General features: G+C 37.4%; 7 protein-coding genes across 10 annotated transcripts; 4 read left to right on the top strand and 3 right to left on the bottom strand.

Annotated features, from left to right (window-relative positions):
• Positions 1-1,474: 1,474 nt before the first annotated feature.
• On the top strand, positions 1,475-9,755 carry LOC106373277 (putative F-box protein At4g17565). The gene is made up of 2 exons (XM_048781974.1): positions 1,475-2,623; positions 2,749-9,755. Exon 2 carries the CDS (start codon positions 4,001-4,003, stop codon positions 5,120-5,122), a length of 1,122 nt encoding a protein of 373 aa, XP_048637931.1. The 5' UTR covers positions 1,475-2,623; positions 2,749-4,000; the 3' UTR covers positions 5,123-9,755.
• A 149-nt stretch (positions 9,756-9,904) lies between these two features.
• On the top strand, positions 9,905-11,951 carry LOC106379504 (putative glycerol-3-phosphate transporter 4). Its single transcript, XM_013819438.3, has 3 exons — positions 9,905-11,068; positions 11,145-11,663; positions 11,758-11,951. The coding sequence occupies exons 1-3, from the start codon at positions 10,048-10,050 to the stop codon at positions 11,793-11,795; spliced, it is 1,578 nt and encodes a 525-aa protein (XP_013674892.2). The 5' UTR covers positions 9,905-10,047; the 3' UTR covers positions 11,796-11,951.
• LOC106432175 lies at positions 11,823-13,679 on the bottom strand. Its single transcript, XM_048781980.1, has 7 exons — positions 13,323-13,679; positions 13,006-13,094; positions 12,848-12,923; positions 12,682-12,731; positions 12,347-12,601; positions 12,218-12,256; positions 11,823-12,124 (listed from the first exon to the last, which is right to left on the bottom strand). The coding sequence occupies exons 1-7, from the start codon at positions 13,516-13,518 to the stop codon at positions 11,945-11,947; spliced, it is 885 nt and encodes a 294-aa protein (XP_048637937.1). The 5' UTR covers positions 13,519-13,679; the 3' UTR covers positions 11,823-11,944.
• Positions 13,680-13,995: 316 nt separating this feature from the next.
• Positions 13,996-15,977, top strand: LOC106381423 (ras-related protein RABD2c). 3 transcript variants are annotated; one of them, XM_013821318.3, is made up of 8 exons: positions 13,997-14,250; positions 14,622-14,694; positions 14,854-14,901; positions 14,977-15,024; positions 15,116-15,187; positions 15,278-15,433; positions 15,523-15,626; positions 15,704-15,977. In XM_013821318.3, the coding sequence occupies exons 1-8, from the start codon at positions 14,237-14,239 to the stop codon at positions 15,795-15,797; spliced, it is 609 nt and encodes a 202-aa protein (XP_013676772.2). In that variant the 5' UTR covers positions 13,997-14,236; the 3' UTR covers positions 15,798-15,977. The 3 variants fall into 3 exon arrangements, with proteins under 3 accessions (XP_048637952.1, XP_048637956.1, XP_013676772.2); XM_048781995.1 differs by having other exon boundaries at positions 13,996-14,250; positions 15,116-15,433; XM_048781999.1 differs by having other exon boundaries at positions 13,996-14,250; positions 14,854-15,024.
• Positions 15,978-16,026: 49 nt separating this feature from the next.
• On the bottom strand, positions 16,027-18,064 carry LOC106381422 (RGG repeats nuclear RNA binding protein B). Its single transcript, XM_013821317.3, has 7 exons — positions 17,739-18,064; positions 17,277-17,538; positions 17,129-17,194; positions 16,916-17,045; positions 16,689-16,847; positions 16,537-16,587; positions 16,027-16,448 (listed from the first exon to the last, which is right to left on the bottom strand). The coding sequence occupies exons 1-7, from the start codon at positions 17,884-17,886 to the stop codon at positions 16,224-16,226; spliced, it is 1,041 nt and encodes a 346-aa protein (XP_013676771.2). The 5' UTR covers positions 17,887-18,064; the 3' UTR covers positions 16,027-16,223.
• A 312-nt stretch (positions 18,065-18,376) lies between these two features.
• On the top strand, positions 18,377-20,143 carry LOC106381424 (ubiquitin carboxyl-terminal hydrolase 3). 2 transcript variants are annotated; one of them, XM_013821319.3, is made up of 9 exons: positions 18,377-18,512; positions 18,634-18,765; positions 18,859-18,903; positions 18,994-19,099; positions 19,174-19,232; positions 19,317-19,391; positions 19,482-19,530; positions 19,626-19,702; positions 19,823-20,143. In XM_013821319.3, exons 1-9 carry the CDS (start codon positions 18,444-18,446, stop codon positions 19,907-19,909), a joined length of 699 nt encoding a protein of 232 aa, XP_013676773.2. In that variant the 5' UTR covers positions 18,377-18,443; the 3' UTR covers positions 19,910-20,143. The 2 variants fall into 2 exon arrangements, with proteins under 2 accessions (XP_013676773.2, XP_022562410.2); XM_022706689.2 differs by having other exon boundaries at positions 19,816-20,143.
• Positions 20,144-21,391: 1,248 nt separating this feature from the next.
• LOC106381425 (ethylene-responsive transcription factor 1A-like) lies at positions 21,392-22,522 on the bottom strand. Its single transcript, XM_013821321.3, has one exon. It carries the CDS (start codon positions 22,263-22,265, stop codon positions 21,540-21,542), a length of 726 nt encoding a protein of 241 aa, XP_013676775.2. The 5' UTR covers positions 22,266-22,522; the 3' UTR covers positions 21,392-21,539.
• Between the last annotated feature and the right edge of the window lie 5 nt (positions 22,523-22,527).

Raw genomic sequence — 22,527 nt, 5'->3', positions numbered from 1 at the left:
CTTCATTAAGTGGCAAAAGACTTTTATGCTCTTGTTATTTATATATATAATAAATTATTATTTAAACAAAAAATATAAAAAGATAAAAAAATAAAAAAAATAAATTTTTTTTTTTATGTTTTCGAATTATTCTTTTTCAAATTCAAACTTTTTTATAAATTTTTTTTTTTGAATTTTTTGTTTTTTCGAATTTTTGTTATTTTTTTTTTCAAATTTCTTTTTGAAAAACGAAAATTATGTTTGAAACTATTTTTTAAAAAAAATTATATATTTTTTAAGTATTTATTTATATATTTATTAGAATCTTTAATTTCACATTTCAAAAACCCTACTTCACCCACCTCTCAATTCTAAACACTAAGTTTAGATTAGTTAACCCTAAAAGTATAATTGTCTTTTACCCTTCATTAAAAGTGAGGATAAAAGTGATTAGTGTAAACATGAAAAGTGGTACTATGAATGTGCTATTTGTAGCAATTTCCCTTTTAAATATTATTCTTCACTTTTTAAAAATTATCCAAACAACAATATAAATAAAAAGGAAAGTTTAAAAAGTTTTAAAAATAATTTAAAAACGAAAAATATATGTATATATATATATATAATATGATTTCATAAAAAAATGAAAGTTCACAAAATAGTAATAATCCATTTAAAAGATATCTTTAAGTAACAAAAATATACTTTTGAAGTAATAAAATACTTTTTTTATCTGATCTTCTTAGATGAAAAAATAATATTTGTATATAATGTGATTTCAGAAAAAAAAAGTTTGCACAAATGATCTTGATATTAGAAAAAAAAAACATTTTTCTTTTAAAACATAATTTTACACAATACAAATATATTTTTCAAAGTAATTGAATTTATATATATATATTTTTTCTTAGATGATTACACAAAATAACTAAGTAACATAAACGTATATAGGTTTAATTGACAAAAAATAATTTTTTGTATTATTATTGAAATATTTTTTGTTTTTTCATATATTTAGTTTACTATAATATCTTACAATTACAAGATAATAAATAAATTTTAGTTTACCTATATAATATAATTTATAAAATACAATCACATTTTTACTGCATATTTTAAGAGATATTGAAAAAAAATAAAAAAAAATTTAGCAATAAACATATTAACAAATGAACATATTATCAACTAATCCAACTTATATCTAAAATCATAGATGTAACTAAAATAAGAATGTATAATTTAGTAGCAACTAACCCAACTTATATATAAAATCATAGATGTAACTACAATAAGAATGTATAATTTATTTATTTTGTTTATATAATAATATTTTTTATATTATAATAATTTATTTATTTTATCAATTTAAATTATATGATGACTTAAAACATATTAACAAATGAAAAATAAAATATTAACTCACTGTTACAATTAGATCTTTTGTAAAATTTATATATATGCATGAGACTTTAGAATATTATCATTATATTAATTTATGTAATTTGGAATCAAACATTTTAGTTTATTTTTTATTTCATTCTAATCACAATATATCTTAAATTATACATAATCTTAATAAAATATACTTATGTATTTAAGACAATAAACAACCTAAAATGCAAATATTAATATATTTACAAAAAATAAATATTATAGTTGAATTCAAATAAATAGACAGAATCCAATATGTCCAAATGACAACTAAATTGACTGTAAAAACAACAAAACCGATTAGATATAAATATTTAATTAAAGTAATATGATATAACTAATATAAATTATACACACAAATTATAAATTAATTTAAAATTAAAAATAAATATCAATTAATTATTATATTATATTTATTATATAAATATTTATGTCCGTGCATGAGCACGGGAAAATCATCTAGTGGTAAGTAAAAGCAAAGAAGGAGAATGAATTTTCCATTTGTCGTATTTCTGTGTTAAATGATAATAGTCAAGATAAATAGTTAATATAAAATCAACACAATAATTACACAAGATTCTCTCCAAGTGTTGACACATCAGACTTTTAGAGTATTGAGAGGCTTACATGTCATTAACTGAAAAAACTTGTAAAACCAATCAAAACATTTCATTTATACAACTCAGTATTTGGTTAAGCTTACAACTTCATCCCAACGAGGAATCAATCCATTCGACATCTTCATAGCTATCTTTAGCATAATCAAAAGTAGAGAGGAGCTGAACCAGAAGCCTCGAGGTCGCTCCGGTACTTGGCTTCTCTTCAACTGCACGTCGTGGCGTCGTCTCTCTAAGCCAAGGACCTCCGTGTATGTATCGGTTCAAGCTCTCTTTCAAGTTCTTCGCCTCTGCTCGTTGACACCAATCACAGCCACCGCGCCTCCTCCCCTCTCCATCTTCGTCAATCTCCGTCGTGGCTCGTGCATATCCGTGACTGCGCCACCGTCTCCTCCAAGCTTCAGTCGTGGTGGTGGTTGAGCTCGTGCTCCGGCCAGCAGCACCGGTGCTCAGCTCCTCCACGTCTCGGTCGTACTCTGCTCCAGTGAGTCTCGTCGTCGTCGCGTCAAGCCTCGACACCGTCGGAATCGTCAGGATCTACAGCTCCGTGAAGCTCGTGAACTCCAATGGTGATTTCCCAGTATTTTGCAAACCAGGTCCCTGAAATTCTTGTTATTTTTAATGCGGCCCTTAATTTCAGAATTTGCAGAAACACCCTCTCAAATCAACAATGTACTTTCGATTGTGCAATTTAACCCAACCGAGAGTTTTGAATTTGCAGCTTTGGTCCCTGCCCTCTTGTTAACATCAAGTTGGACCCAAAACTCCAAAATGTGCAATTTAATCCTTGAATTTCGCCCCAAACTTCTCAAGTGTGCACTTTAGCCCCTATTTATGCAATTATGCATGTAAATGCAATATTAAGACCTAAATGCAACCTAGAATTATTAAAATGAACTAAATGAGATGCTAAATACTATTAAGATCATGAGTTATCATGTGGTTGCTGCAAAGTTCTTTGATCACAATTCATAGTTTAGACTTTTCATATTTTCGTAGAGAAATCAGATCTGTATTTGCTTTTGTAGAATCTGTGTTATTTGTTTCTGTTTGGGTTTGAGAAGAGTGATTAATCTGTTTCTGTTTATGATTGATCTTATTTCAATTGATACTGTTAAGTGTAAGACAATTTCGAAATTAACCTGACCTGCTTAGTATCTGAGTTTTGATTTGATCAGTTTCTGACACTGTAAAAGTTTCCTCAAAACTGTTATGTTTTTAAAATCAAAAACCTGCAATGATTTTGTTTTGTGTATATTTTTGAGTGTCTGGCTGGTTTGATTTTTTGTCTCTGAAGTTAAATCATTTATAAGAGTGATTAGGATGTGTTTTTGGATTTGGAAAAAGATTTTAATTTTGACTAAGAAAAGCTGTGAGTTTCTTGTTTTGCTTCTAGCTTTGTGTTCTTAATTAAGATTTCATTGCAATCTGATGCGTAATGTCCATTAATCACTGAAATTATTAAAAATTCGGCATAGACCGTGCTTAGACACTACAATGCAAAGCACTGTCTACAATTTCGGCATAGACAGTGCTTAATTAAGATTTCATTGCAATCTGATGCGTAATTTTAGACCACAAACTGGAATCTAAAACCCAAAAAAAAAAAAAGATTTTACACCACCAACTCGAGAGCAAAGGTGCGAAAAAATTAATTTGGAAGCTAATCTATTAAAAATTAATATCAAATAAATAATTATTATACAATAACCAAAATATAAAAAATACAATATATATCTAGATTATAAATATTTAGATACAAAAATTATATTAATATAATTATTCATTTATAAAATAAAAATATTTGTAAACAATAAAATAAAAAAATAAAAAAAATTCCGCAGCGGGTAATTACGTAGTTTTAAAGTAAAAGATAAAATAATATCCACCTAAGTCTGTAGGGATAATCTATAAATACGGAAGTAGGGGCGCTGTGACCAAAACCCTTTTTGCCTATCAAAACAAGTTCAGCGATGGATCAGAGCGAGAGCAATCCTCCTCCAGTGACTCCCATGTGGTCGGAGCTTTATCCAGACTTGCTACGTAGTGTTTTCCAAAGATTGAGTTTCACAAATCTCAATCGAGCTAAATCAGTTTGTAGGTCGTGGAACTCTGTTTTGAGAAGCTGCGTCCCCAAGCAAAATCAGATTCCTTGGCTGATACTCTTCCCTCGAGAGAACCAAACCGATAGCAACAATAGCTGTGTTTTATTCATTCCAGAGGATAAAGACAACCTTTACAAGACACGAGATCTAGGTGCTGAGTTTACACGGAGTTGTTGTATTGCGAGTTACGGTAGCTGGCTCTTGATGTTTGGCCACTTTCAGAATCTCTACATTATCAATCCATTGACGTTAGAGAGATTTGATCTACCACAGTACTCTTCCTTATCTAAAGTCTTGATCAGACCACCGCGGCTAGCTTGTCTCTGGGTAGACAAGATAACCAAAAATTACCTAGTCGTTTGGAACTTGCATGACCGTATGGTTTACACTAGGAAAGGTGATGGCGGGTGGAGGAGAACCGCCAGCCTTTGTCCCGCTGCTCAAATTATCTATAACAGCAAAGATCACAAGGTCTACATTGCTCCAGACCTTTCTTGGAGAGTCTTTGTTTGGGATTTCTCTGATGATATCCCACGCCAAAATGGGTATATTTTACCTTTTGATGTCGAGAGAGATGCCCTTGTCGATGCCATTGATTGGAATATGGGTTTTAAATTCGATATAATGATTGCAACTTCAGTATCTGGACAAGTTCTCCTTGTAGCGTGTATGGTGCAGGATTCCAGGTGGCAGTTTCGCATCTACGCGTACGATCCTCTAACTAATACACGGGAAAGAGTGAATGATTTAGGTGATGAGGCTCTAATCTTGGACATGGGTTTGACTGTTGTTGTAGCCAAAGATATCCCCGGGATTAAGAGAAACTCTATCTATTTCAGTGGCTTCAATATCGATCATCAGAGCAAGGATCCCGAACATATATTTGTCTATGATCTCGGCACCCAAACCACAGAGCGTTTGCCACAATGGGTTGTCTCCTCAGTAGGCTTCTCTGATGCTCGATGGTTCTTCCCGGATACTAACCATTAATTAGACTCGTTTCTATTTCCATTGAGGATTATTCCCGGATACCAACCATTAATTAGACCTGGTCACCATTAATATGTTGCGTTTCTCCTCTATATTCGTGTTATTCATATGTTTTTTTTTGCTAAAACGTTATTCATATGTTTTGTTTTTGCTAAAACGTTATTCATATGTTTGTTTTTTTGTCTTAGATTTCATCACACTTCAACTGCTAAATGTTTCAATTTTCTTATTCTGGTACGTACAGTAATAGTTTATCCTATAAAGGTCAGATTATCGTGACCAGGTCTACTACATTCACCAACCGGAAGCTCGACTAGTCTTGATTTGCTTTCTCAGAATAATGTGCATGCCATGACTTAGAAGCTTAGAAAAAGAAAAGAGAAAACAGAGGAACAATTATTACGAGAAGAGAGAGACAATAGAGCACATAGCGGAAGATTACTACTTTTTTGGAGGTCGAAAACAGAAGATTAATTGATGGTATTCACTTGAAAGTTGACAGGCGGGGAAGACATCTTTGCTTCCAACTCCCGACACGCTTGAGCTAGTTACCACGTGAATTCTAGTGGGCTTTAGATATTTTCTAATAGGCCTTTAGAGCATCAGCATCGGGGTCCCTTAAGGCAGGGCCCTTAAGGAATTTGGGTCGAAAATAAATCAAAAAGAAAAGAAAATGAGTGGAACGGGCCTAAAATAAGGGATGATGGACTCGTCCCGTGAGGCTACGTGTCGGGTCGGGATTGGGAGATGAAATCGTCGCGTTTGTCTGTGTCTTCGCGTCAATCTCATTCTGAAACACAAATGCGAAATACGAAATGAAGAAGGCGATAAGCTTATCTCCTCAGATCGATCTCTCTTTCACCTGAGTTTCTGTCGGCGTGTCTCTTCAATCGAAAGCCCAACTCACCAACACGCGAGATCGCAGCTTCCGTTTGCGTTTGATCCGCAGATCGAGATCCCGAGCTCCATCGACTTCCGTTCGATTCCGGTCTTCTACGAAGGGTCTCATCTTCCCCAAATCGTCTGAAACTCTACCCGAGCTCAATCCTTAGCCGTTACCGAGGTATTTTCTTTAACTCCCATCTGAAATTGAAAATTATAGGGTTTAGGAATAGTGCATGCTGAGTAGTGGTATAGATTCTATGTTGTTCGAGAACAATTGTACAGATTCTAGGGTTCGCAAATGTTTCCTAGTTTCGTATAGATTTTTAAAGATTTAAATTGTTGGATTGTGTGATTATTTTCGATGTAGCTTGATTGATTGTTTTGTATAGATTGAACTATTGTAGTCGTTGTAGCTCGTTTGATTGTTTCGTATAGATTGAACCATTGTTTTCATTGTAGCTTGTTTGATTGTTTCGTTTAGATTGAACCGTTGAGTTTGGTTGTAGCTTGTTTGATTGTTTGAGATCAAAAACTAGCCTCCGTATTTGTATGGTTCGAGAATAAATGTATAACAAATCAGTAACTGATTTTAGCAACATGAAAGAGCTGTTTGATAGTTTAGTTTCGATGCTTTGGATCCTATAACTGGTTTTGTGTCTCCGCGTAGCCATAGTTCATAGATCAAATATGTGAAATCGTTTACGTAATAGTTCATATAAGAATAAATGTAGCTTCTACACTTCATCTTTCAAGTCGTCTCTTGTTTTATTTTTAAAAAAAATTCAATACAAGTGATGTTGTTACGATTTAAAACTTGAATACTAATTTCAAGTTGTGTGTGGTAGTTGTATATTAAAGACACTGACTTTGTTTTCTGCTTAGTTACATTGTATACAGTAGGTTTTAAACGAAATCCGCTTACATTAATGATGTTGTTACGAAAGTTGATAGCTTTTTTTTGGTGTAATAAGTTAGGATTTGACATTTCTTGTTGGGAGTTCACCATTATGAGTTTGTAGACTTCACTTGAGGCTATAAAATCTCTTTTCTCTTATCTCTTTTCTCTTATCTCTTCTATCTCATAACTCTTTCTCCATTCTATCTCTTATCTTACTCTCTTCTATGGATCCAAGCAATCTTCCTAGTCAGTCCGCTAGCTACGTAGGACTGCTTCACAGTCAACAAGGAAGCGTTTATCATGAAAACTTCCCTTATGGAAGTTTTCATTCTACTGTCAACTTTGCAGAATCAGATACATTTCCGGCTTTCAGTTCTCAACAACCTGAAGACGCACCAGTCGACGCACCAGTAGACGCACAAGTTGCCCGTCCTGTAAGATGCAAGTGGAACCCTGCAGATGATGAGGTGCTGATCAGTGCGTGGCTCAACACTTCGAAGGATTCAATTGTTGCAAATGAGCAGAGGTCGGGGGCCAGCTGGCTGAAAAGGTAGATAGCCTTTCCCTTTTACCTGACTATGACACTGAGGAGAAGCTACGAAACCTACAGAAGATGGTGGGTGATTTGGCTAAGGAGAAATCAAGTATGATCAAGGGGTTTGAGTGCTTTGTAATAGTCATAGTTGTTCTTGTTGTGGTAATAGGCTTGGTGGTTATGTTAGTCTAATGTTTGATTGTTTCAATGTATGGATTCCGTTTCTTTGTAATAGGCATAGTTTGTAAGCGCATAGCACATGACGCTTTTGTTCTCAACATTCACCTAAATATATATTTTTTCTTACTTGCTTGAACCCGTAATTTTCAAGCAATTTTTTTCACAACATAGCACATGACGCTTTTGTTCTCAACATTCCACAATTTTGTACGCATGGTTATTTCATTTATAACCATAAGTCACATGTTCAGTTCCTTTGTACCAATAAGTCACATGATCCATAGCACATGTTTATTTAGCTTCCTACCAATAAGTCACAAGTTGTACTAAAGCAAAATAATTCTATCACGGGAGGTTTGTAGAAACTTCATCTTTATCATATAAATAAGTATTGAGTTTTATTCTCTCATTACAAATGTGCAAAGTCTCATCTTCTCTTAAATTTCAAAACATTTTTTTCCCTTTAAAAAAATTGTCAATGGCATCTTCTTCCCATTATCATTACCACAAAGATGATGATGATGAATTAGATGACATTTTTGAAGATTTATTTGAAAATTTTGATTTCAATCCCACACCAAAAGAGCGAAAAAAACGAGTTTTTATCGAGAGACACCGGGAGGAAGGCCATCAGAAGCTCTGGAATGATTATTTTAGCGAAACTCCAACATACCCGCACAATTTATTCCGGCGACGGTTTCGAATGAACAAGGAATTATTCTTGCGTATTGTGCATCGTCTCTCTACAGAAGTCGAGTATTTTCAACCCGGAGTAGATGCAACCAGAAGATCGAGTCTAACTCCGCTCCAAAAATGTACCGCATCAATTCGTCAATTGGCGTATGGTGGTGGTTCCGACACCGTTGACGAATATGTCCGAATTGGTGAAACAACGGCAAGAAGATGTTTGCACAATTTTGCCGCGGAAATAATCGACTTGTTTGGCGGTGAATACCTAAGACGTCCCACACCGGAGGATCTGCAAAGACTACTTTCTAGTGGAGAACAACGTGGGTTTCCAGGGATGATTGGAAGCATCGACTGTATGCATTGGGAGTGGAAGAATTGTCCCACGGCTTGGAAAGGAATGTATTCACGAGGAACCGGAAAACCAACGATTATGACCTCTGGATATGGCACGCGTTTTTTGGAGATCCAGGTACTATGAACGATCTTAATATTCTCGATCGATCACCCGTTTTTGATGACATTATTAACGGAATAGCGCCACAAGTTAACTTCTATGTTAATGGTACTCCATACCATTATGCATATTATCTCACGGATGGTATTTATCCAAAATAGACTACATTTATTCAATCTATCCGACTACCACAAAGTCAGAAGCATTCATTATTTGCTCAAACCCAAGAAGCTGTGAGAAAAGATGTCGAGCGTGCCTTCGGTGTCCTACAAGCTAGGTTTGCCGTTGTTAGAAATCCTTCTAATATATGGGATAAAGAAAAAATAGGAAATATTATGAGAGCATGTATCATACTCCATAATATGATTGTCGAAGATGAACGAGCATCAAGAACGAATTACAACGTTGAGGAATTTGAAGATGAAGATGTGGAAACATTTTTCGTCAATATGCCTTCAACTGTCGGGAGTACACTTGCACGTCGAACGAGTGTTCGGAACAGACAAGTCCATCAATATTTAAAAAATGATTTGATTGAAAATATATGGACTAAATTTAGAAATCCTTGAAATAATATATAATTTGTATTTTCTTTCAATAATATCATTTTCTTATGTTTTCTATTTTCTTTATTATGATGTTTGTATTTTCTTTCAAAAATGTACTTTTCTTATGTTTTCAATTTTAATATTACATTTTTATTTTTAATGTTTTATTTAAATATTATATATGTCATTATTTATTAATTAAAATAATAAATTAAATTAACTAAGGGACAACATAAGTCCCACCAATAATCAACTAATTTAGCTAAATCCCTTACTTTAGTCTCTAAGCAAAAAATAATAATAAATAATAGTTAAAGGCCCTAAAATAAGTCCCACCTATAATGATGCTCTTATATCAGTAACTATCATAATGCAAAAGAATTAACAAATTATCACAATGCAAAATGATTACCAAATTAATCCAGAGGCTGCCGTTGCTATATTCTATGAATTTGACTGACCCCAGCAGGCTAATCGGTCACGCGCCGTCGCTTCTCGCGAACCAAAGTTGTCAACGTGGCAAGACAACTGCATGTCTTTTGGTTCTGTCCTAACGAGGAGGACACGTGTCATATCTTCACACATTACGTCATCTTTCTCTCTCTCAATCAAATTAATTCATGTTTCTGGTTTCTCAAACACATGAACATGGATTTGGGTAGATGATTTTGATCCACAAAGGTTAAACTTTTTCTTCCGTTTATTGAATTTAAAACAAGCTTGGCTTTGGTTAAGATGGCTACGGGTTCGAAGAGGAAAACACCACCTGGGATCCTGCTTCTGAGGAGAATCAGAGGAAGAAACTGGAGTCCAAAGACGTTCCGTTACGCTATTCTACTGATCACTTTCATCGCGTACGCTTGTTACCACGCTTCTCGTAAACCCAGCAGCATAGTGAAAAGCGTTTTGCACCCAGAGCCGAGCACTAAGCCACCGCGAGAGCATATCAACACCTATCCTTGGCCTGTGGGAAACGTGTTCGTGAAGGAAGAAGAAACCGACGCGGATCATGTTAATAAAGGATGGGAGCCGTTTAACGGGAAAGGTGGTACGTCGAGGTTAGGAGAGATCGACGTGGCGTTTCTCGCTTGTTACTCTTTAGGGATGTACGTCGCTGGACATCTGGGGGATACTTTGGACCTCAGGTTGTTTCTGACTTGGGGGATGATCGGGAGTGGGTTCTTCGTGGGGCTGTTTGGGATGGGTTACTTCTGGGACGTTCACGCGTTTTGGTTCTTTCTGGTGATGCAAATGGCGGCCGGGTTGTTTCAGGCGACGGGTTGGCCGTCTGTTGTGGCGGTGGTCGGGAACTGGTTTGGGAAGAGGAAGAGAGCGCTTATAATGGGGATTTGGAATGCTCATACTTCTGTTGGGAATATCTGTGGTTCTTTGATAGCTGCGGGTGTTCTTGAATACGGTTGGGGGTGGTCGTTTATAGCTCCTGGTTTTGTTATGTCTTTAGGAGGCGTTCTTGTTTACTTGTTCTTGGCTGCGTATCCTGAGGATGTTGGGTTTCCTGATATCAATTCTAACTCCGGTAAGTTCATTAAAAGGAGAAGAAACATCGAAGAAGTAGATGTTGAAGTCGCAGGGGAGAGTTCAGGTTCAGAGCCAGGGTATGAGCATAAAACAGGTGTTGGACTTTTGCAAGCTTGTATGATTCCTGGTGTTATACCCTTTGCATTGTGTCTCTTCTTCTCGAAGTTGGTCGCTTATACGTTCTTGTATTGGTTACCGTTTTATCTGAGCCAAACACGTAAGTTTTTTCTTTTATAATCAAATCATAGAGCTTTTTTTTTTTTTGGAAAATGATCTTTGATTTCTATTTGCAGCTATTGGTGGAGAGTATATGTCTGTGAAAACAGCAGGGAACCTCTCCACGCTATTTGATGTTGGAGGCATTGTAGGAGGGATTCTTGCTGGTTACATTTCAGATAAATTCAAAGCAAGAGCTACGACCGCAGCAACGTTCATGTACGCTGCGATTCCAGCGATGCTTGTGTACCATTTTTATGGAGGTGTCTCTCAGACAGTCAACATCCTCCTCATGATGGTTACTGGTTTGTTTGTCAATGGACCTTATGCACTCATCACAACCGCAGTCTCAGCGGATCTCGGAACGCATAAGTCTTTGCAAGGGGACTCAAGGGCTCTTGCCACTGTGACTGCTATTATTGATGGGACTGGTTCTGCTGGTGCGGCTTTGGGTCCTCTTCTGACAGGGTTTCTTTCGACTCTGGGTTGGCAAGCTGTGTTCTATATGTTGGTCGTTGGGGCTCTTTGTGCTGGGTTGCTGTTGACACGTCTGGTTATTGCTGAAATTAGAGAGAAACTTGGATATGTTGATGAAGGTAATGCACCAAATCTCATTTCTAGTTTTGTTTTTGCTTATGAGAGTGTATTTGAAGAAACTGTGATCTGACTTTATCTTAATTTGTTCTGCAGTTCCTGCGTCTGAACCACTCTTAGACGAGAGTAGATGATGGAGAAGAGACAGTAGCTGGAGAGTCTGTCTGAACAAGATCCATTGTTTGCTTGTGCAAGAGTTTTGTAATGTTATGTAATAATGCAGAGGAACTCATAGTTCGTTGTGATCTTTGCATGTGAAATTTTTTTTGGCTTACATCATTCTTCATCTATTTCTTCTATGTTTTCTACGACACTCGAAGCAATCTTTGCATGGTGATTCGTACACGTAAGATGAAACTGATTTGAGCTTTTCCGGTGAAACTTTGAGATCTTCTATGATTATCCTCCGAAGCGTTTCGTTCTCTTCCATTAGTTCGTTAACGAGTTTTTGATGTTTCAGCACCTACAGAGACGAATTACGTTGATATATAACACCACCATGGATGAATTAAAACCATATGAAGTGTAAACACGAATATATAGAACGAGACACTACCATCTGAAGCATTAAGCTCTCTGATTCTAATTGTGTGACCTGCAAACGTCATGAAGTAAAAGAAAATTCATCAGACGGCTTTTTAAGATCAAAGTAAAGAGGAGAAACATGCTGTGACAGCATCGTTACCTGTCGTTCTTCAGCAGTTGTGTCCTGTTGTTGTGTCAGAATTGGATTGTCGAGGAAACTGTTGATTACTTTCTCAGTTCGAGTACCGAACGTTCTTGGGTCACTAGAGGAACCACGGTTCTTGTAAGATGCTTTTGTGTCCACATGTTTCTTGTGTTCCGTCAGAGATTGAGGCGCCTGGTCTTCTATCTCGGTTTGATCTGTGGTGGTCTCACTCATTCTTCCGAGTTTTGTCATCAAGCTGGATGCAGTTCCCTTGAAAGATACATACTCATGGTTTCATGTGAACGCACAAACTAAACATGATGTACACTTGCTGAAAGATTGGTGCTTACCATAATAGAAGCTTGAAGTTTGTGTATGGCACTTGGTTTCACTGCGATGCCTGTCAACGATAGATAAAAGTTAATGACAACAAGAGAGCAATAGTGCTTTTTTGAGCTCAGGGGTCTCAAGAATACTTTGAAACAAAATGGAGAAGAAGAATTTAATTAAACATACCAACTCCAAAACCATGACCGAAACCAACTCCACATCCGACACCTGCTTTAATGTTCCTAGCCCCCAGCTTCCTCAACTAAAGATGGCCAAAGTACGCAAACAGATTCAGAACAACACAGTGCAAGGAAGAGCATAGTACACAAGTTTGTCAACTGTACAGCATCATTGACGTGGTGCGTGGCCCCAGAAAATGCACTGGTAGCTCCTCTAGCTGCACTCATAACTTCCCCCACCATTGGAATACTACCTGATAATATCAAACAACAACAAGACCAATACGGATTAATAAAATTCACAAGCATGATAAAGAGCAACCAATTCACTAAGCAATGACACACTGTTTTGGACTATGAATAATTTAGCTTAACCACCATAATCATCAGTGGCAACAACACCACTAATTGATTTCAATCAAGATATAACCTAATTCGCCATTCGCAGTCTCATCAGAACCTTAAGAGAGAGAGTATTATACCAAGATTTAAAGGAGCACCACTGCCGATTCCAACTCCACAACCAACGCCGAATCCAGTGAAGACTTGAAGAGCTTTGAAAGCGAAAGGATTCTCTAATCTCAATCCCTCATTAGAAAACCCTAATCCTTCCTTCTTCATCACCACACCGTTCCTGCTGATTCTTCCCCCGCCGCCGCCTATCCCGCTATCCTCCATCTTTCTCGATAAACTGAAGATGCGATGAGGGGAGTTTCCACAAGCTAAGAATCCTCCTCCACTGCTATTATTTCCCGCCTGTTTTCCATTGCCATGGTTTGCCGAATTGTTGAGGAAGTGAGAGAGATGATGATTCGAGGTTAGCCAAATTTTTCTACGGTCGATTAGAAAATGAGCAGTGGGCCTTAGTCATAAGCTTTATTCTGTAGGCCCATATCATCAAAATTCAAAAGGCCCACTACTGTAGTAAAAAAATATCGAATTCTTAAGATAATTAAATTTCTGTATTATTAAAATGTATGATATTTTAGCTAAAACACAAACAAAATTTTATCTCAAAAATATTGTAAAAAAAACTCAACCAATTATAAAATAAATCTAAAATTTACTCTCTCTTTTTTTTGACGTCTTTCAATCTAAAATTTTTTAAAAAAATTCTACATTTTGAGAAGACAGAAAAATGAAACTTCCTCTCCTCCACGCATCTTCTGGACTGGAGATGACACGTCACCAAATCAACACAGAGACTTATTCAAATGAGAGTAACCATCGTGTGGACCTTTCTTATTTCTTAACCACGTCGTCATCCGTCGACACAAAGCGATCGTTTACGTCTCTCTCTCTCTCTCAGGCGCTCCTCACCGGCCGTACTCTCTGTTTATCGGCGGAATCGTCTCTTCGTTTTTACCGGTAGATCGATCCAGCTACGAGATCAGCCATGAATCCTGAATAGTAATTTCTCTTTTCCTTTCAGAATCGATTCACCGTTTTTTTTTTTGAATTTTATAACGTATTCAATGGTCTAGTGTCTACTTGATTTTCTTCCGATCACCGTTCTAGCTGGAGAATCTTAGCAATCTTCGTTTGATGAAGGCTTTGTTATTCTGTTTGATCGATTTCTCGATCTCGTGGATCGTATTTTGATTAGATCTGTAAAGAAATAAAATGAAAATTCAAGGATGTGAGCGATTTGGATTATGGAGCTTGAGATTGCGTCTATAGAAATCTTTGAGCTTCTTCTCAAACGTTTCGCAAGTACTTCTATGGCTGGAGAATGATGAACGAGTTGATTTATCCTCATTTCACTCTTTTGATTTTTGCAGTGACTATCTCTTCAAGCTTTTGCTTATTGGTGATTCTGGTGTTGGAAAGTCATGCTTGCTTCTAAGGTTTGCTGTAAGTCATCTCTCTCTCTTTCGATATACTTTTTTTCTGAGGATTAGATACGCATTTTATCTTTTAAGCTCTAGCTCAGTTTTTTTGCCTTTACGGTATTGAATAATAGACTTCTCAGTTAAGTGCCATTGTTGCTCTGTTAATATTTTGTATGTGCAGGATGATTCCTACCTGGATAGCTACATCAGTACCATTGGTGTTGACTTTGTAAGCCTCTTTCACTTGTTAATTGTTTATGCATTAATCATTTTAAAGATCTCATTTTGTAATGATAATTTGCAGAAAATCCGCACAGTTGAACAAGATGGAAAGACCATCAAACTCCAGATTGTAAGTTCCCCCAAGTCGTGTCAGATTCACAATTGCTTAATATGTGCATATAGAATGATAACTCTCCTGTTGGCCATCACCAATTATGCAGTGGGATACAGCAGGTCAAGAACGTTTCAGAACCATCACTAGCAGTTACTACAGAGGAGCTCATGGGATCATTGTATGCTTATTATCACACTTAACATTATCTCCATGTTATCTGACATCCATCAGTGAGACTTTGTCGTTATGTTTATTTCATCTTTGTCAGGTGACTTACGATGTAACAGACCAAGAAAGCTTTAACAATGTCAAGCAATGGCTAAATGAAATCGACCGCTACGCCAGTGAGAATGTGAACAAGCTACTGGTTGGGAACAAGTGTGATCTCACATCACAGAAAGTTGTATCCACTGAGACGGCCAAGGTAATATCGTAATATGCTTCATAATTTGTTACGGTTCTTTGACACTATTGTCTAAAGGATTTGCTGTAATGTTTGTTCTGAAAACACAGGCTTTCGCAGATGAACTTGGGATCCCATTCTTGGAAACAAGTGCCAAGAATGCTACCAATGTCGAAGAAGCTTTCATGGCCATGACTGCTGCAATCAAGACAAGGTAGAATTCGTTATTGTCATCGACTCATTGTCAGAGCTTATAGATTGGTAGCCTTAACTCAGATTCTTCTTTTTCAGAATGGCGAGCCAACCTGCTGGTGGATCTAAGCCTTCAACAGTCCAGATCCGAGGACAACCTGTAAACCAGCAATCAGGCTGCTGCTCTTCTTAATGCGCTTTGTGGACACTTAAGTCTCTCGTATGTTTCCATGTAGGACACATGAACAACGTTGTTTCTTCATCTTTTGTATTTGTTTTTTCGGTCACTTTTATGTCCAAAAGCTTCTATATTGTTTGTATTAATGTACGTGAATTAAGCTCGGTTCCTTAGAAAAAGTTTCGTGCTAATCAATGCCGAGTGTTTTAAATTAAATTATAAAACTACAAGATTAAAAACAAACTTTGATGGAGAAATGATTTTTTCTGCCTCATTTAACTTACTAAAAGCTCCCAAAAACTCGGGTTCGTAGAACAAAAAGCCTTGAGCGAGTATGACGATAACAATGAAATCAGAAGAACAAAAACAGAACCGGGTGAGAGATCACAAAAACAAACGAGGCCAAACCAAAAGGACGCGGAAGGACCAAACCGGAGAGCCTTACTTTCCCAGAGTAGGGAAGTGAGCAGCGTCTTCAATCTTTGGTGCAGGTGCAGCAGCCTTTCTGTCAGCTCCTCCTTTTGGTCCACGACCACCACCCTCGGCTCCACGTCCACGACCACCCTCATCAGCTCCTCTTGGTCCACGACCTCTTCCACCACGATAACCACCACCTCTGTACCTCTCCCCATTGGCAGGTTTCAGAAACTCATTTATGCTCAACGACTACAAAAAAAAAAATCACATAAACAAAAATTCATGCAAAAGAATTTGAATAAAAAGGTTTAAATCCTTAGTAGTGAGCAAGCGAGACCTTCTTAGTCTTCTCTTCCTTCTCAACTGGGCGCTTGTCCTTGTCTGTTCCCTGATACCACCACCATTTCAACGTTCAATAAGCACACACTCCATTATAAATAGAAGTTTACCAACACCAAAATGAAATAAAGAAGAGTTCAGATAACTCACCAGTTTGATGAAGACCTCATCATTGTTGCTCTTTTTGCTTGAGAGCTGTTGCATGGTCTCAAAGGCTTTGGTGTCAACCTTCCTCTCCTCAATCTTTGTTGCTTGCAAAGCTTTCCTCTTCTCTTCCAAAACCTTCTCATACTCTTCAAGAGTCATCTCCTACAAACACAGCAAGTTACCAATTAGATAACATTATTCTTAACAAGATCAAAAGATGGAAAATGTACCTTGTCCTCAGGCTCGGGCTCTTTCTCAGCTTGAGCTTCAACAGGTGTCTCTTTGTTTGCATCAGTTGCTTCACCTTCCTTCTCAACAGCCAGATCCTTCTCCACCACTGGTGTGGATCCTTCAGTCACCCTATAGATTTCAAACACAATCACTATTATTTTCAAGACACCAATCAAAAACAAAAACCACACAATGAAGTAATTACAACTTACGGAGGAATGTCATCCTCAATGGTTCCCCAGTTGCCACGGCCAGCTCCATCACGTTTTAACTCATGTCTACTCAAACAATAAGTTTTACAATTACAAACCACGTAAGATCAAACCTCAACAGTCATAAACAACGAAGAAGCCGCCTTACCCGTGAGCTGCTCCACTGTGACGCTCATAGTTCCTGCGTGGGCGCTCCAAGTCACCAGAATCTCCGTGGCGACCACCGCGTCCACGGTATCCACCACGTCTCCCAGCATCTCCTCCTTCAGAGCGTCTGTAGCCTCCAACGTACCCGTTCTCATTAGCAGGAGCATCACTGTTCCTGGACTCCCTGTTGAATCCACCACCTCTTCCACGGCCACCGCCACGTGCTCCTCCACCATTGCGACCTCCTCCTCTGGCTTCCCTCACTTACTCAAAGTCAACGAATAACATAACATCTAATCAGTTAATTATTAATCTATATAAATAAAAGATGCAAGTGTCTTAACATTTCCACTAAATATAATAAAGAAACTAATTCATGTCCACTTAATCTACAACCACCAAGCCAAAGTAAGCAGGTTTATCACTAATCTCTATTAATCTAAATCAAAAGAGAGAGCCTCACCAGCTTGAGAAGGAGGAGTGGGCTTAGTGGGCATCTTAGCAGGCTGAGCTGGAGCAGGTTTCTCAACCTTCAACGGCTTAGCAGCAGCGAGCAGGGTGGGGTCCTCGGTGTCATCGTCCAAGAGATCGAAAGGGTTCAAAGTCGTCATTTCTCCAGACCAAACTAGTTAGTCACCGAGGTTATTGTTTTGGGGGTTATTGTTTACGAAGATGAAGAATTAAGGAATATCGAAAGATATGGTTGTTCGGACAGAGCCAAACAAAGAAGGAAGCTGCGGTAGGATAAGTAGCAAAACCCTAGCCAAGGCTGCACAACACTTTGATATCCATAAACCTAATCTTTTATAAACCCCCTCTTGAGGTTCTATCCTCTGCACACGAATCTACTTTAGGAGAAATCTACACCGTTTATTTTCCCTGAGATTAAAATTTAATCACCCTACGCTCTTATTGGGCCGGGCCGGGCCGAGTTTGTACTGAGAAATTGGTTTTGAGTGAACTAATCCTCTGTAGAAAGCTATACCGTACACAAAATCAGAGCATTTTCTTCACCGTACGATGAATCAGACGAAAGTAGGATTTTTTTTTAGTGAACAGAGAGATTAATTGGGCCAGGCCCATTAGTAGCTTCGTTCTATAATTTATTCGTTTCTTAGAACAGAAGAGTTTTTGATTGTGCAAAAATCAGAAAGAGACGATCACGAAGATGGCGACGGAGAGCTCTTCAGCTAAGAGATGGCTTCCTCTTGAAGCTAACCCAGAGGTTATGAATCAGGTATTCGTCTCACTTTCCCTTCTTCTTCTTCTCCGATCATCGGCTTTTTTTTTCGAAATTGGGAAGATTGATTCTAGGTCAGTTCAGTGATTTTTTTTGTATTGGTGTGTATTGTGTACAGTTTCTTTGGGGTCTGGGTCTTGCACCAGATGCAGCGGAGTGCAATGATGTGTTTGGATTCGACGACGAACTTCTTGAGATGGTTCCTAAGCCTGTTCTTGCTGTTCTCTTCCTTTACCCCATCACCAAAAAGGTGTCTTCTTTCGTGATAATCAATTGAAACCCGTCTTTGATTCTGAAAATCTCAGCTTGTGTTGATTGAAAGTCTGATGGTTTTGGTATGTAGAGTGAAGAAGAGAGGATCGAGCAAGACAAGGAAATCAAGGAGAAGGTGAGTTTCTTTATGAAAAGGGAATCTTGTTTTTTGTAACCTAGTCTTATTATTATGGTTCTGTTTTGCTGATGGCTGTGTTAATGAAAGGTACATAGTGATAAAGTTTACTTCATGAAACAAACTGTGGGTAATGCTTGTGGAACCATTGGTCTTCTCCATGCTATTGGCAACATTACCTCTGAAATCAAGCTTTGTGAGTTTTTTGAACCTCTTTGTGCTTCTTTTTAATTTTTTAACGAGTCTCACTTTCTCCTTGCTTATTTTCAGCTGAGGGATCTTTCTTAGATAAATTCTTCAAATCCACTGCCAATATGACTCCTATGGAGGTTTTCTATCTTTTATCTTTTTCCTCTTGATTTGACTATAAGTTTTTTTTTTGCCTTATGTTTAATGTTTCTTATTTTTGATAGCGTGCAAGGTTTCTTGAGAACGATAGCCAAATAGAAGATGCTCATTCTGTAGCTGTTACAGCTGGTGAAACACCGGTAACTTCCCGCCTCATATTAATACTAATGCATATGAGTATGCGAACATGTTCATCTAAATGTCACATTGTTTTTTGTACTTTTCCTCAGGCTACCGACGACGCAGACACGCATTTCATTTGTTTAGCATGTGTTGATGGTAACAAATCGCACATCAACCAAAAAAAAATCAGAATAATGAAAGCTTCAAACACACTTCCATATCGGTACTAAATCATATTGTTTATTACGCAGGTGAGCTCTATGAACTTGATGGAAGGAAAGCAGGACCAATTTCACATGGTGCTTCCTCTCCAGCTACCCTCTTGAAGGTACTATAAACCCTTTCAGTCTTTAAAACTCTCCTGGGACTATGCCAATGGTTTTGTTGTATTTTTGAAACCTTCTACATAGTTTTGATGGTATATTGGGTGATATTTTTAAACTTACAGGATGCGACGAAAGTGATGAAGAAGTTTATTGAAAAGAATCCGGACACGCTCAACTTCAATGTGATAGCCATCTCTAAGAGAACCTGAGGTTTTTTTCTTCAAGAAGCAAAGATCAGTAGTCTTGTTTCTGAGTGTATGACTTAACTATCCATTCAGATTTTATATCTAGGTGGTTTCTGTTTTACTGCATTCTGAATCTTCTTCTTCTTTTTTGTTTCTGAAATCTTGAGTTTATGATCATGGTTTTAAGAGTGCATTTTTTGTCTTAAGAGAAACATATAAACCGAATCATAATATCTAGGTGGTTTCTGTTTTACTGCATTCTGAATCTTCTTCTTCTTTTTTGTTTCTGAAATCTTATAGAGTTTATGATCATGGTTTAAAGAGTGCATTTTTTGTTTTAAGAGAAACATAAAAAAAAATTTGGCGGGTAGCTTTGTATTAGATTATCGTGTTTGGTCGTATGTTTATATCAGTTTGTGTGATGATTTAGTAGTTAATTAATTATGTGTGACGGTGTCTTCTTCTCCAATAATTGGGTTTTATACTTTTGTAACTGATAAAATCTATAACAAATTTAAAAGTGATTACATTAACAATACGCCATATAGATAGATTATATTTTTAAAAATTCAAATAGTTTAAAATAGTGTTATTAGTTAACTAGCGAACTAATTAAAAATGTGGTAACGTTTTTTGCACTAGGGCTGGACAAATAAACCGAATCCGAAAACCCAAACCGTATCCGATCCGATAAAAATGAATCCGAACCGATCCGAACCTGATGTAAATATCGAATGGATCTTGTTTTGTGTTATTTCGGGTTATGAATATTATCCGAACCGAACCCGAATCTAAATGGATATCCGATAGAACCCGAAACATTCAAAACCTCGAAAAGATCTTGTACCAAACATGATCTCAATTCCTAATATGTATCCAAAATACATTAAGAAATATTAAACATCTAAAATACTTATCTATTATATGAAGGTTGGTGGTTCTATTACATGAAGGTTGATGGTTGAAGATGACCATTGAATCTTGAAGTATTTAGATTTTGATTTGGTTTTCGTTAAACAATGTTTCTCATTTCATGAGAACTTAGTTTTCGTTTTATACTTTTATTTATTTGGTTTTCTTTTTATTAGTAAATATGTTTACTTTCCGTTTGATTTTGAATGATCACAGTTGATGTTCCTTATTTTTAAATCGATTTTACTTAAGTTTTGGTTACAAAATAGGTATAAATCAGGTATTTTAAAACTGAAGAACCGATTTTACTCATTTTTTGGTTATAAAATAGGTAAAAATCAGGTACTTTTAAACCGAAAAACCGATTGGAACCCGAACCCGAAAGTATATTGGGTTGTACCGGGTCTTTGAAGATTTACTAACTCCGATCCGAACCCGATAGAACCCGAACCAGTCCCGAACCGAACTTTCATATAATCCGAATAGGGCTGATTTTAATAAATCCGAAAAACCGAAACCTGATTAGATAAAATCGAAACCCGATTGGAACCCCGAATGCCGAGGCCTAGCTTAAACATTACTCTTTGAACCCACTGATATTGAAGTATTTAATAAATGAATATTTGTTCTTAACATTTTTATTTCCCATTATATGCATTTTGTCCACCTTTTTCGGGAAAAAAACATGATCCAGCAAAGACGATGGAAAATTATAAACCAATAACTGATAACCATGTGTCACCTAAACAATCTCACACTTGACTTTTAGTCCCACGTCTGTTCCTTGTCCGGCGGAAGCCACCGTTCTCCTCCGCTTTGGAGCTCTGTTTTCGGATGAAGAGCCTCTCTTGGACTTTATCCGAACCGGGTCGGGTTCTCCCGAGTTTACTCTCAACGGGAAATTCAACAAAGCGCGGGAGCCACGCATCCTGAAAGCGGCTTTGTCGTAGGCCAACGCCGCGTCCTCCGCCGTCTCAAACGTCCCCAACCAAACTCTAGCTCCGTTCTTCGCCGGATCCCTTATCTCCGCCGCGAATTTCCCCCACGGCCTCTGCCTAACTCCTCTGTAATGCTTCCCTTTCACCGGCGCTTGAACAGAACTCGTCTTCTTCGCCGGAACAGAATCAACCGCCGAGAAATTCTCGGTTTTAACCGTCGCAGAAGAGCTCCGATCTTCGTCTGAGGATGAAGAAGAAGACGGTTCCCAACCGCCGTGAAAAGCGTCGTTGAGGATACCGTAGACTAACATGTCCTCCGAGTCGTTCTCTTTCAACGGCAAGTCTCCCCAGCTCTCAGAGAAACAAGGATACAGCTTGCTGAAGCTCGAGTTTCGTCCGTACACCGGTCTCACGCTGTGAACCGTCGTACCAGATTGCGCCACCATTGACTCAGTGAGTCGTAACTCCGATTCTTCTAGTAAGTATTGTCTTATCGATTCAAGAAAAGAGTAGTCGGATTCTACAGCCATGATAAAGAGATGAAATAAATTTGAAGAATCTTTTTTTTTTGTTGTTAAAAATGTTTTTTTTTCTTTCTAATCTTTGCTCTATTGATAGTATTGAAATTTGCAGTGGGAATCAATGTAAAGATGGTTCGTTATATTTATAGGGTAGACCGAGACAAAAATGGTTCATGAACCTGGAAGATCTTCTTGAATATGACAAAGACTAGACTATTCTTGTAAATATTATTTTAGTGTCTAGTGGGGTGAATTAAAAAGTTGAAAATAT

The sequence above is a fragment of the Brassica napus genome, chromosome A1 (genome assembly GCF_020379485.1).
Source record: "Brassica napus cultivar Da-Ae chromosome A1, Da-Ae, whole genome shotgun sequence".
NCBI lineage: Eukaryota > Viridiplantae > Streptophyta > Magnoliopsida > Brassicales > Brassicaceae > Brassica > Brassica napus.
The sequence above is the reverse complement of the archived record's forward strand: the minus strand, read 5'-3'. Positions and strand labels throughout refer to the sequence as shown.

Bases quoted from the DNA above. Each gene is read 5' to 3' on its own strand.
- LOC106381422 (XM_013821317.3), bottom strand. From the start codon at position 17,886: ATGACGACTTTGAACCCTTTCGATCTCTTGGACGATGACACCGAGGAC. The intron at 16,848-16,915 runs GTACATTTTCCA...CTGTGTTTGTAG, and splicing joins AGCCCGAGCCTGAGGACAAG to GAGATGACTCTTGAAGAGTA. The intron at 16,449-16,536 runs GTCTCGCTTGCT...TTTTTTTTGTAG, and splicing joins AGGAAGAGAAGACTAAGAAG to TCGTTGAGCATAAATGAGTT.
- LOC106432175 (XM_048781980.1), bottom strand. From the start codon at position 13,518: ATGGAGGATAGCGGGATAGGCGGCGGCGGGGGAAGAATCAGCAGGAAC. The intron at 13,095-13,322 runs GTATAATACTCT...TGATATTATCAG, and splicing joins TGGTGCTCCTTTAAATCTTG to GTAGTATTCCAATGGTGGGG. The intron at 12,602-12,681 runs GTAAGCACCAAT...GTATCTTTCAAG, and splicing joins AACTTCAAGCTTCTATTATG to GGAACTGCATCCAGCTTGAT.
- LOC106381424 (XM_013821319.3), top strand. From the start codon at position 18,444: ATGGCGACGGAGAGCTCTTCAGCTAAGAGATGGCTTCCTCTTGAAGCT. The intron at 19,100-19,173 runs GTGAGTTTTTTG...GCTTATTTTCAG, and splicing joins TACCTCTGAAATCAAGCTTT to CTGAGGGATCTTTCTTAGAT. The intron at 19,531-19,625 runs GTAACAAATCGC...TTTATTACGCAG, and splicing joins TTGTTTAGCATGTGTTGATG to GTGAGCTCTATGAACTTGAT.
- LOC106379504 (XM_013819438.3), top strand. From the start codon at position 10,048: ATGGCTACGGGTTCGAAGAGGAAAACACCACCTGGGATCCTGCTTCTG. The intron at 11,069-11,144 runs GTAAGTTTTTTC...TTCTATTTGCAG, and splicing joins GTTTTATCTGAGCCAAACAC to CTATTGGTGGAGAGTATATG. The intron at 11,664-11,757 runs GTAATGCACCAA...TTTGTTCTGCAG, and splicing joins ACTTGGATATGTTGATGAAG to TTCCTGCGTCTGAACCACTC.
- LOC106373277 (XM_048781974.1), top strand. From the start codon at position 4,001: ATGGATCAGAGCGAGAGCAATCCTCCTCCAGTGACTCCCATGTGGTCG.
- LOC106381425 (XM_013821321.3), bottom strand. From the start codon at position 22,265: ATGGCTGTAGAATCCGACTACTCTTTTCTTGAATCGATAAGACAATAC.
- LOC106381423 (XM_048781995.1), top strand. The intron at 14,695-14,853 runs GTAAGTCATCTC...TTGTATGTGCAG, and splicing joins GCTTGCTTCTAAGGTTTGCT to GATGATTCCTACCTGGATAG. The intron at 14,902-14,976 runs GTAAGCCTCTTT...GATAATTTGCAG, and splicing joins GTACCATTGGTGTTGACTTT to AAAATCCGCACAGTTGAACA.